General features: G+C 54.0%; 1 protein-coding gene across 1 annotated transcript; it reads left to right on the top strand.

Moving 5' to 3' along the window:
- Nucleotides 1-1722: 1722 nt before the first annotated feature.
- Nucleotides 1723-11058, top strand: C2H3orf22 (chromosome 2 C3orf22 homolog). Its single transcript, XM_054480804.2, has 4 exons — nt 1723-2050; nt 7300-7428; nt 8607-8732; nt 10637-11058. The coding sequence occupies exons 2-4, from the start codon at nt 7340-7342 to the stop codon at nt 10812-10814; spliced, it is 393 nt and encodes a 130-aa protein (XP_054336779.1). The 5' UTR covers nt 1723-2050; nt 7300-7339; the 3' UTR covers nt 10815-11058.
- The last annotated feature ends 1962 nt before the right edge of the window (nt 11059-13020 follow it).

The following is a 13020-nucleotide window of genomic DNA, read 5'->3' as shown; positions in this document are numbered from 1 at the left end:
TTGATATGAATTAAAAGAAAAACTCAACATACCAATTGTTATGGTATGCAGGGAAAGCAGTCCTAAGAGGGAAACTTATAGCTATTAATGTCTACATCTTAAAAATAAGAAGGATCCCAAATTAATGATCTAACTACACAATTTAAGGAATTAGAAAATGAAGAGCAGACTAAATCCAAAGCTAGCAGAAGTAAGGAAATAATAAAGGTTAGAGTAAAGATAAATCAAGTAAAGAATGGAAAAACAATGGAGAAAATCAACAAAACCAAAAGGTGATTTTTGAAGTGATCAAAATTAACAAAGCTTTAGCTAGATTGACTAAGGAAAGAAAAAGACTCAAATTAGTAAAATAAGAAAGGAAAGTGGGAGGTATTACTACTGACCATACAGAAATAAAAAGGATTATGAGAGAATATTCAAAAAAATGTTATGCCAACAAATTGGATAACCTAGATGAAATGGACAAAATTCTAGAAACAAAAAAAAACAAGACTGAATCAGGGAGAAATAGAAAATATGAATAGACTCATAACTAGTAAAGAGATTGAATCAGTAACGAAGAAAAGCCCTGGGCCACATGATATCACTCGTGAATTCTAACAAACACTTACTAAAGAACATACATAAATGTTTTTCAAAGTTTTTCTAAAAGTTGAAGAGGTGGGACCATTTCCTAACTCATTCTGTGAGGCCAGCATTGCCCTAATACCAAAGTCAGACAAAGACACTACAAGAAAAGAAAACTAGGGGCCAATATCCCTTATGAATATACATGCAAAAATCCTCAATGAAATATTAGTAAATGAAATTCATCAGCATATTAAAAGTGTTACACACTATTAACAAGTAACGTTTATCCCTAGAATGTAAGGATTATTTTTTCATAATGAAAATATCAATGTACTACACTACATTATTAGAATGAGGAGGAAAAGACATGATCATTTCAACTGATGTGGAAAACACACTTGACAAAATTGAACACTCATGATAAAAACACTCAACTCCTTAACATGATATATCCAAAAATCCCACAGCCAACACCGTACTGTATAGTGAAAAACTGGAAACTTTTTCTCTAAGATCAAGAAGGAGACAAGGATGCCCACCTTCCCCAGTTCTATTTAACACCGTACTGAAAGTTCTAGCCAGAGCAATTAAGCAAGAAAAGGAAATATAAAGCATTCGAATTGGAAAGGAAGAAGTGAAATTACTTCTGTTCACAGATGGCATATAGAAAACCCTAAATAATCCATAAAAACCCTGTTAGCACTATTAAGTAAAAAGCCGTAGGGTATAGCAGACAGTGGCACAGGTGAACAGCACTAATAAGTGAAAAGTCGTAGGGTACAGTAGACAGTGGTAAAGGTGAACGGCTGAACCACTTACAGTTCAGCTCCTTCACTGCCTTCTCCTTCCTCAACCCCCTGCAACCTGGTGTCCACTCCTCCACAGAAACAGCTTTTCTGCAGTCTCAGTGTCTTTACCTATTTCTGGGCATCTCTTCTGTTTGCAGAACCTGAACAGGGAGAGGTCTCTGCTATGAAGAGTGCAGATGTGGATGCTTCCGTCTGGGTGCGTGGAGCTGAGAAGCTGGCCAGCCCTGGCCCATGTGCTGCTGACTTTGCAGTCACTCCCTGGGCCAGAGGGGCTTCAGGCTGGAGTCTGAGCCTCATGGGTCAGCAGCTGTGATGTCACCAATTGTGACCTCAAGGGCTTCTGACCTCACAATGAACTTGTTGGCACTGCCTGTCCGGGGGCCCTGGGGCTGCTGTTCCTGTGGTAATGTGGCAGCTGGGACCATGGCCAGCTTCAGTCTGCCTGGCATCACATAAGCCAGCCCACAGGGTCCTGCAGCTTGTCCTTTCTGGCTGGAGGCTCTGGGCATAGCCTGGGCCTGGGTCTCTCCAGAGAAGGCTGTAGCCAGGGCCCTGCCAGCCTCGGGGGCCACAGCGGCTCTCACACCAGCATCTTGCTGGACAGGAGCAGTTCCAGGACGCTCTGATCACACCTGATCATCGTCACTGCCAGAATTCAAGGCAGCTGCCTGGTGAGTGCTAGCAGCCTGTGTGGCTGGAAAGGACAGTCCCCAAGTCGGTGAGGGACTTGGGAAGCAGCAACAGGGTGGTGGAGAAGAGCCTGGGACAGGGTCATGATGGCAGAGAGCAGCCCTGGACTCTGGAGCAGCCCTGTCCCTGTGGGGCAGATTCAGCAGTCAGCTTACAGGGTCATCCCCATGACCTAGGGGTCAGGTGGGAGGGTATGGGGTGGGCCTGAGGGGCGCTCCTGCCTCCCTCGATCCATCAGTTCCTGTGGTAACGCTGCTTGCCTGGTCCAGGACTGTCTGAGGCTGCATGGCCCAGCAGGAGGAGCACAGGCCACCCATCCTGAACCTCTTCCCCAACTCACTGTGTGAATGCAGGCAAATCAGTTAACTTTCCGGAGCCTCAGTTTCCTCACCTGAATTATGGGGGTGAGCATAATATGTTCTCCATCAGGTAGAAAAAAAATGAAGTGAGGTTATGCATAGAATGTAGCAGACACTTAGCAGAGGCCACAGGCACCATTCTGCAGCCTCCCGCTGTGGCCCTGCTGCCTGTTCCGGCCCAGGCTTCCCCTGCCCCACAGTCCTCAGGGTTGAGCCTAGGCTGGAGGTGACTCGCCCAAGTGCACCTGACAGGAAGGGGCTGAGCTGGGGCCTGGCCCAGGCTGTGGCTGCAGGACTGTGGGCTTAGGCCCAGCGAAGGCATCCCAGAGTCCTCAGAACAGCGAGGGCTGCAGGGGCGGAGGCCACCAAGACCCCCTTTAGCCAGCACTGGTGTAGAGAGCTGCACCCTGTACTAGGCTAGTGGGCAAGTCAGTGGGGAAGCCCGCCCTTCAAGGCCCAGGGACTTCTTGGTGCGGGCAAGGGACAGGTCGTGAGCAGGGCTGGCTGTATTTCTGGGCCAGGGCGAAGGCCCTCTGGATGGCTGATCTTCCAGAGTCAGAGATGGGGCGTGGAGGCGGTGGGTGAGCGGGTGTGTTCTGGCTCACAGACAGGCTGGTCTCCCATGCCATGGCCATGGTCCCAGTGGCCTGTGTTCAGTGTCCAGTGTGCAGCCTCCCACCTCGGGCCTTGAGTGATTCCATACTTGGCAGCAGGCAGCCTCCCAGCTGGCCCCATACCCCGCCCTCAGAGGGATGGATGAGCAGCATGGCACATTATGGGATCACTGCCGAGCAGGCTTGCCCGAGCCCACCAGCTTTTGGAGGACCCCAGAATCCCAGATTTGGGAAGGGCTACCTGTGTTCCCCAGGGGCTCCTCTCCAGACATCATCGGATTTTGAATCATGCCAGGTGTGGTAGTAGGCCACGCCAGCTGCTTTGAATTGGGAAGGGAAGCAAGGTGCGTTATGGGCTGGTGGGGGCAGCCTCTGCCTTGGACCAAGGAAGCGAGGAGCTCCCAGGTCACGTAGCAGAGGATAGGGACAGAGCTGGTTGCCGGCAGAGTGGTGACGGGGAGAGGCCAGCCACACCCAGATGGCCACCTGCCTGTGTGTGGGGGTGTGTATGAGGTCAGTTCTGAGTGTGAGTCTGTAAGAGTGTATGTGTCTGTGTGTGTGTGAGTGTGAATCTGTGTGTGTGTGAATCTGTGTTTGTGTGAATGTGCAAGTCTGTGTATGTGTATGTGAGTTTGTGTGTGTGGGTCTGTATGTGTCCATGTGTCTGTATGTGTGTGTATGTGAATTTGTGTGTGTCTGTGTGTATGAGTGTGTGTCTGAGTGTGTATGTGTCTGTGTGTGTGTGTGTGTGTCTGTGTGTGTCTATGTGTGCATGTGAGTCTGAGCATGTGTGTGAGTCTCTGTGTGTGTGTGTATGTGAGTCTGTGTGTGTGGGGTGTCTGTGTGTGTGTGGCTGAGTGTGTATGTGAGTCTGTGTGTCTGGGTGAGCCTGAGTGTGTGTGAGTCTGTATGTGTATGTGTGTGAGTCTGTGAGTATCTGAGTCTGTGTGTGGGGTGAGTCTGTGTGAGTGTGAGTTTGTGTGTGTCTGTGAGAATGACTCTGTGTGTGTGTGTGTGGGTCTGTGAGAGTGAGTGTGTGTGTAGAGTATTTGTGGGAATGGCAGTCAGTGAGGTGAGGTGGGAAATTTGCTTAGCGGCTGCCTTCTCAGCCTGGGTCCTCTGAGGCTGGGGCGTTTGCAGCAGTTGCTGGGCATGCGTGTGTAGATGTGCAGTCCCCAAGCAGGCCCTGGACAGGTGTGAGTGCAGAGCTGCACTTGGGAGCTGCACCCAGGAGGTGCTGAGAGGAAAGTGGGACGTAGGGAAGGAAGGGGAAGGAAGGATGCACTCTGGGGTGTGTCCTCACCACGGCTGTAGCTCAGTCAGCCCCACAGGCTGCTGTGGGTGACTGTGCAGAGCACAGCTCCGAGCTGCCCCCGAAGAAGGGCAAGGGAACTGGGGTATTAATCCAATTCCCTGCCCTCATTGGTGAGGGGCTGCTGTCACTCTCTGTGCATGGCCTAGTGCATCTCTGCAGCCGGAGGGAGTCAAAGGCCTGGCCTCCAAGTGTGGAGGTGAGGGCAGAGGGGCTGTGCATGGGCCCCTGACAGCATCTGCTGCAAATCTCAGGCAGAAGCCGAGTCCTCACTAGCATGCAGGCTCCCTGCTTCTGGGGCATCCCCACCAAAGCAGTGCACGGTCCTCTAGGCTGAGGGCCTTCAGTGGAGCACCAGGTAGGATGGGACAGGGTGTGGTGTGGAGGGGCTGGCAGGCCTGTGAGCTGGGCTGTCCCGATACTGCCCACCAGATGTGGGAGGAGGCAGACATTCCTCAGGGCCACACCCCTGCCCCTGCAAGGCACACTACATGGCCCTGTCCATCAAGGGACCTCCCAGAGGGCAGTGGGGCTGGAGGAGCCTGCGGAGACAAAGCTGGCACAGCCCTGGAGGGGCAGGGTTATGGAGCAGGAAGGCAGGGGGTGGCTGGCAAGGGTGTTAGAGGGTCTTTGAGGCCAGGGGGTGGCTCTAGACCAGTGGTCCCTAACCTTTTTGGCACCATGGTTTCATGGAAGACAATTTTTCCATGGACACTGTGGCGGGGGATGGTGGCTGGTTTGGGGATGAAACTGTTCCACCTCGGATCATCAGGGATGAGCTAGATTCTCATAAGGAGCATGCAGCCTAGATCCCCCACATGCTCAGTTCACAATGGGGTCTGCGCTCCTATGAGAATCTAATGCTGCCGCTGATCTGACAGGAGGTGGAGCTCAGGTAATAATGCTCACTCACCTGCCACCCACCTCCTGCTGTGTGGCCCAGTTCCATGCTGGAGCGGGGTCTAGCCTGCACCGTGTCAGGTCTCCTGCGACTGTACCATCCTGACCCCAAAGGGCGATGGCCCCCAAAGACTGCCCATCTCTCTTCTGAATGGGCAGGCAATGCCTCCTCAGTGTCATAAACACGGGGCTTCGGCACTGCAAGGCTGGTTGAGAACCCCCAGCAGCCAGGGAAACATGCGTCAGGGGTCACCTTAACCAAAGGGCTGGCCTTCCTGAGAGAGGACAGGAGCCAAACACTCAGGCCTAGGGTTCTGGTGAAGTGCAGCCTCCAAGCTTGTCGCTAGAACCACACCCGGGGAAGCAACAGACTTCCTCCGAGCGGCCAGAGCTGTGCTGTCCAATGCAGCAGGCACTAGCCATGTGCAGCTAGCTGTTCACAGTTATTAGAATTAAATACAACTGAAAACTATTCAGTCCCTCAGTCATGCTCAGCTGATAGCCTCATGTAGCCAGCAGCTGCCATCTCAGACAGCACGGACCTAGGGCATTTCCATCATCTCAGAAAGTTCTACTGGATGGTGCTAGTCCCAGAGAAAGGCCACCACCTGGCTAGGCCAAAAGGACTCAGCCCCTCAGACCAGGAATCAGCCCCACTCCCTGACCAGGGTTTCACTCGTCAGCTCAGGGGACGAAATATGGCACCCGGGGAAACTGGCAGGCAGTCAACATTGTCACAACACGCTTCAGGGTCCCGTGTGGTGGCATGCTGGCTGAGGTGGCTACCATGAAAACACATCAGTGAGAAGGAACAGGTGACATGCTGCCACAAAGGACACCAGGGGTCAGACCTTACCCTCCACTAGTCTCAATGTTCACCTAACTCTGCTCACCTGGGGTGCTTTAAAATGTATGTACAGCCGGGCCGGGCCCGGTGGCTAACACCTGTAATCCCAACACTTTGGGAGGCCGAGGCGGATGGATCACCTGAGGTCAGGAGTTTGAGACCAGCCTGGCCAACATGGTGAAACCCCGTCTCTACTAAAAATACAAAAATTAGCCAGGTGTGGTGGCAGGCGCCTGTAATTCCAGCTACTCGGGAGGCTGAGGCAGGAGAATTGCTTGAATCCGGGAGGCAGAGGTTGCAGTGAGCCAAGATCATGCCATTGCACTCCAGCCTGGGGACAAGAGCGAGACTTCGTCTCAGAAAAAAACAGAAAAACAAAACAAACAAAAAATGTGTGTACAGCCTGGGCAATATAGTTAGACCCCATTTCTACAAAAATAAATAATTAGTGGGGCATGATAGCACACGCCTGTGCTCCCAGCTACTTGGGAGGCTGAGGTGGGAGGATCACTTGAGCCCAGGAGGTTGAGGCAGCAGTGAGCCGTGATCAACCATGGCACTCCAGCGTGGGTGGCAGATCAAGACCTTGTCTCAAAACAAACAAACAAAAAACTAGAAATGGACTTACCATATGACCCAGCAATATATCTCAGAGAAATGAAGACTTATTTTCATGCAAAAACTTGCATCTGAGTATTAATAGTGGCTTTGTAAGTGCCCCAAGCTGGAGGCCTGAAAAGCTGCACAACCGCACCTGGAACAGTGCTCAGCAGCAGGAGGGACAGACTGTGGGTGAAGTTTGGGCAGATCTGGAAGAAAGCAGGATGAGAAGGAGCCAGTCTCAGAAAGACACCTTGTGTGCAGTTCCTCTGCATAGTGCTCCTGAAATCACATGGCTGTCCCATGATGAGGACAGATCAGTGGCTGCCAGGGTTGGGGAACCGGGCTGTGGACAAGCATGGCTGTGGAGGGGTAAGCGTGAGAGAGCCTTGGGGAGAGCATCTGGTGAGGACCTTGATTATGGTGGTCATAGGTAGCTACACACAGGAGAAAATTGAACAGAGTGGTGCATGCACAGGGCAGTGAGGCAGGTTATTTGGCGGCCTGCAGGCACCCCCAGCCCTGCTGGGCTGTTCGTCACTCTGGCTTCTGCCCCCCACCACCTCTGCCCCCTCTGACACCTCCTCTTGTCTTCCAGCCATGGCTGAGAGGTGCGCCACAGATTAACCCACTGAGTAATGGACTCCAGTGACTGCAAGAAGTCTCACCCGAGTAAGAAGTGGAGGATCCAGGCCCAGGAGAATTTTGCCAAGAAGTTTCCGTACAGGTGCGGGACGCTCACACCTCTGGAGCCAAGCCCTGCCTCCCCCAGGTCACACCAGCATCCTGGGAACTCAAATGCATTCTGTGGGGCTGCAGCTGAGAGGGGGTTTTGTCCACAGGGAGCCCCTTAGCAGCCCTTGTCTAGCTGACAGTCTGGGGTCCGCCTTCGTTACCCCCATCGTAGCCTAAGCCGAGGGGCCACTGGGTGGACTCAAGCCTCCCTGGGTCATCCCAGAGCCCAGGCCAGCTGCCTCCCCAAGTCACGCGAGGAGCATGGCCACAGACGACTGCCCCTCCTGAGCTGTGTTGGAATTGGTATGCTGGGCACCCATTGTTTGTGAGCTCCTGGGACTCGCAACTAGCCAGGATAACGGGCAGCCCGAGGGGGCCTGGGCCAAGTCTCCATGGGGCACTTCATGTAAGGACAGAGCCACGGGCCAAACAGGCAAAACAAATGCAAGGGAAATCTTGCCAGCAATGCCCGGGGCGCAGGGCAGCTGGCCTCCCACCTGCAGGACAGCAGGTAGCACCTGGCACTAGGGCTCAGCTTGGCACCCTGCAACCTCAAGCTTCCCGCTCCATGCTCACCCCCCACCCCAGAAACAAGTGTTGTGCGCCCAGCGGTGGCCCTGGATGCTTGGCAGGGCTGCCCATAGGGACCACGGGGGACCACCAGGGCAGCCACGCTCGAGGGAGGTGGGGACAACGAGCTCCATTCTGTGCCCCTGTGCTGGGCCAGCTGAGCACCTGTCCTTGTCCTTGCCCCAGGAGACTCTAGCTATAGCCTCGCACCCCATTCTGTCCCCCAATGCAGACACCATCACATGAGGCCCAGGTGGCTGGTACACACCACACAGAGTGGCCTCAGGTTGAAACCAGAGGAGGCCAGCACCCGGGGGCTCAAGTGCTCTGCACCGTTTGGCTGCTGTGGCCATGACAAGGCTCTGGAGCAGGCTGCAGCTTAGCTCCCACCTCCTGGCTGTGAAACCTCTGTGCCTCAGTTTCCTTGTCTCTAAAGTGTGGATAACACCTGCCTCACAGCACACTTGTGAGCTGACATATGAGCTAATATTTGTGAAGCACTTAGACCAGTGCCTGGCAGATGGAAAGTTCAGATGAGTGAGAGTTAATTCAGGAGGCTGGTGGATGGTGGCAATGTTGACATTCCAAGTGCTGTTGCAGGTTGTCGTGGCTGACAGAGCCCGACCCTGAGCCCCTGCAGCCCTGGGAGGTCACAAACAACTCGAACATGGTACAGCTGCCCCTGCAGAAGAGGTTGGTGCCAACGAGATCCATCCCAGTCCGAGGGTAAGTCCCTGCCCTGATGTCACCGCCCCCACTGGCTATGTGCATGCTGCCTGGCCTTCTGTCCCCCAGTTTTGCATGCAGAAGTCCACGTCATCCTCCCAGCATGTGCCACTTTAAAGCTGAGGAAACTGAGGCAGAGAAGGGGGACGCTAAAACCTGATGACTGTTCCCGCAGCCAGGCAGCATCCAGGCAAGGGCACACAGAACCTTCCTTGGGCAGGCCTAGTTGCAGGAGTGGTGGAGAAACTGGCCTCAGTGCAGCAGTTTAGCCAAGTCCTCCACATGGGAGAGCAGCAAGGGAAGGAGCTGGGAGCTTCTGCACTCAGTGTGGCTGCACTGGGCTGGCTAATGCTGTACTCCAAGGTTGGAGGCCCTGGCAGAGACCTCTGCACTGGGCGGCCCTCAGCTGACCACAGCACAAACTCTCATGCCCCCTCGTCACCCCATGCATGGGGCGCTCAAGGAAACCCTGGACACCTTTGGAAAAGCAGGCCCTCAGGCACACCTACTCCCTCCTAAACAGATGTGGAGAAAGAAACAGAGCTTCTGACCCGGTGTCTCCTCAGTCATGCACGACACGGGGAACAGCTGTGTGGCACTGAAGGGCTTCCTCCACCAGCAGTGCAGGACCCCTAGCCTCCTGAATGCCCCGGCCCCACTGATGCCTTGGCCCCCCGCCCACTCCAGTTAATGTCAGGGGCAGGGCGGGGTCTGTGTTGACTTTTCCACGCCCATTGTTTGATATACTGCCTGTCAACTCTGGCCAGCCATAAGGATGCACACGCGTTCCCCTGAACAGACACCTGGAGAGACAGTAGCGCCACGCATGCACACACACACACACACACACACACACACACACACACGAAGAACAGACGTACACGCACACCCAGCACACAAATGGCCCTGGCCTTTGCCGGGCCTCACTCCCCGTAGTTTGGCTACAGGATCATCAGATCCCCAGGCTTTTGCCCCACATCTCCGAGCTGAAGCGATGGGGCTTAGCAGCCAGGGCTGGGTTCTGAGAGCTCAGATGTTCCTGGTCTCAGATTCTACCCATGCAAAATGGACTGGCTTAGAGTCAGGGGCAACTGTGGGGTCAGAGCAGAGGCCTGGGGCCAAACCCCTGCTGTTGGGAACATGTCAGGGAGCTGAACGGGGGGCAGTGGGCAGAGCCGAGGCTGGGGAGAGATAATTGACCAGGGACCGAGCGGCTCCCAGGGCCCAGCCACAGCAAGGAGTCGGTCCCATGCCAGGGCTGGGGGAGTGGGCATTGGTGGGTTTCCACATCTCTACAGCCAGGCCCATGAGCACAGGAGCTAGGGAGGGGGCTGTGGGTGTCAGCCTCAGTCAAATGGCAGCAAAACAATGGGGAGCAGGCAGAAGGGAACTTTCCCACGCCATCCTGTGGGGAAGCTGCGGAGACAGTCAAGCCTGTGGGTGGCATGCTGGGTCCTGCATGTAGCTGCTGGGAGTTGGGCTGGAAGGAGGAGTGGGAGACAGAGGGTGGCCTCACAGTCAGGTTGGCATGGCAGAGAGGTATGCCTCCGGCAGGCACTAAAAATAAAGTTTGCTTAGTGGATGGGCAGGACTTGAGACCACATCCCCAGCCACTTATGGGCTGGAGCTCAGGAGGCACTGGGGAGGCTCCTATATTCTGGCTTGGATGTCAGGTGGCTGGAGGAGCCTGTGTGGGTGGATGGGTGAGTGTGCAGTGCCCCCATGGCTTCCTGGGACATCAGGCGGCAGAGCCTCTGTGTGGAAGGGGCCAGGTCAAGCCTGGTTGGGAGCAGATCTTAGTTGGAGCCCTCCCAGATGTGGTCCTGGCTGACTTCTCTGGGCTGCAGTGGCTGCAGCCAGCAGGGGTCCTGAAGGCCAGGTGTGGCTCTGTGTGGCTTCTCTAGGCTCGGGGCTCCAGATTTTACATCACCGTCCGGCTCCTGCCCGGCACCACTACCAGCACCATCACCACCTCCACTGTGCAACCTTTGGGAACTCAAGTTGCTGAGTCGCCGCTTTCCCAGACAACTCGCCTTCCTGCTGTCCGCCCGGCACACTGAGGCTGTCCGCCCGGCACACTGAGGCTGCCTGCCCCCAGACCAGCGAGGCGGCAGGGCCGTCCAGGGGCCTCTCCTAGAGCCTGGGCTCTGTGTGTGGCCTTCTTATTGGCCACCTTCTCCTTGGCAGGCTCTGGACAGTAGCCACAGAGACGTTAGTGAAGGGATCAGCCTTCGTGGCCATCGTAGACCGGGAGTGGCTTGTGGTCCCCCCAAAAAGCTACACCAAGCTAATAAACTGCGGGTTCCCACCCCACTTCCAGCTGGAATGATCACTTTACCTCCCTGAGCCTTCATTTTCTCATCTCTAAAATTGTTGTAATAATGTTTAATCTTGCAGGGTTGGTGTGAGGATTAAAAAGAGTATGAATGTCACTTCTAGGACTTTATCCCAAATGCACACTCACACAGGTAAGTAAATGCTGTTCACTCCAGTGCTGCTGGAAACAGCGAAGGATTGGAAAGCAGCTAAACTGTTTCCTAAACACTGACAGGAAGCTGCTAAATTATACAACTACTCCCAGAAATCTTAGGCAGCCATTCAAATGTAGAGGCAGCTCTTTATAGACTGATCTGAATGATGTACAGGTCTGTTACAATTTTTGTTAAAAAGCACAGCAGAAGAGTGTGTCTGATATGCTGCCATCTTGTGTTTACTAAAAACGGTGTGTGTGTGTGTGTGTTGTGGATGAGGAGCAGGCAGCAATCATTACCTTTGAGGAGGAGAACGGGGAACCTGGGGACAGGACCAAGAGTGAGGCACACCATTTTGTGGGTTGTCATACATGAGCCTAATGCCGTATTCCTGTATTACAACATCAGTAATGTAAGGAGCGTGGTGTGGCTGCTGGAGGCTGGTGATGCCTTTGGAAAGCAAGACAGCAGCACTGGGCAGCAGGGTGCCTGCTGAAGATTTAAGGGTCCCCCCACTGTGTTCTACAAAGACAGGGGCTAGAAAGTCACCTTGGAGTCCTTGGGAGGGTAAATAAAATCAGGACACTTTGCAGCCTTCTCCCTGGAGTGGGGGCAGGGGGACCCTACTAAGTGGGGTGGGCAGGTGGCTTTATTGTCTCAGAAAGGAGGTGAAGTGAGGACCCTTGTGAAGAAAAGATTGAAGGGGGTTGGCTTCCCAGGCCCTGGGGGCAGGACACGGATGGGTTCCCAACCTGCAAGAAGCAGACCCTGGAGTCACATCTGTGGTGTTCGGGGAAGGGTAACTGGGCTGCACTGTGCCGCCTCAGCCAAGACTCCAGGCTCCCTCCCCAGTTGGGGCCCTAGGTCCATGCAGGGGACTCGCAGCGTTTGCCTGGGGATGGAGTACAGCTTCCAGCAGCACCCACAGACCTGCAGGAAGCAAAGACCCCTGGGGTCCGCTCCTGTGAGGATGGGAGCCAGGCTGATCTTCATTTGGACTGTATAAGCTTCGAGGAGGTTGGCTCTGAGGTTTAAGCTATGCATTGTTTGATATAAGCAAAATACAGCAATGCATGTTTACCATACAGCATAACCAGGGACACGAGACCCACTCTTATCCCTGCTGGGTGCTCCTTCCCCCACTTCACCACACCCTGAGTACCTTGTCCCCTGCCCATCAGGTTACCACATCCTTCTGCCTACTTGAAAAACGTTGTATCTTGGCCAGATGTGGTGGCTTACGCCTGTAATCCCAACACTTTGGGAGGCTGAGGGCGGGTGGATCACTTGAGCCCAGGAGTTCGAGACCAGCCTGGGCAACATGGTGAAACCCCGTCTCTACTAAAAATACAAAAATTAGCTGGGCATGGTGGCACATGCCTGTGATGCCAGTTACTCAGGAGGCTGAGGCAGGAGAATGGCTTGAACCCAAGAGGTGGAGGTTGCAGTGAGCCGAGATCACACCACTGCACTCCTTGAAATAACACATTGTTTGCTTTTTTCAATTATATAAGACTGTATCAAACTCTGTGCAACTTTTTCCCCTCCACAGCAAGTTGCTAAGAGTCATGTGATGATGATGCTACCGCTGTAGTTCCTTCATTTTCCACTGTTTCTCATTCCATGATGTGCCCATTCTCTTTTGGGTAGATGTCTGGGTTGTTTCCACTTTGTGCTACTGTGGGTGCTGCTGCTCTAGGCATTCCTGTCCCTGTCCCCTGGGGTGTACTCTCTCCCCTCCCCCACCCAGGATAGGATTTGCTGGTTGGTTGGTTGGAGGGCTCCTGAGCACCTCCTTTATCAGCTCATGCCAGACC

This window comes from Pongo pygmaeus, chromosome 2 (genome assembly GCF_028885625.2).
Source record: "Pongo pygmaeus isolate AG05252 chromosome 2, NHGRI_mPonPyg2-v2.0_pri, whole genome shotgun sequence".
Classification (NCBI taxonomy): domain Eukaryota; kingdom Metazoa; phylum Chordata; class Mammalia; order Primates; family Hominidae; genus Pongo; species Pongo pygmaeus.
Note: the sequence above shows the minus strand (reverse complement) of the source record. Positions and strands in the feature narration are given on the sequence as shown.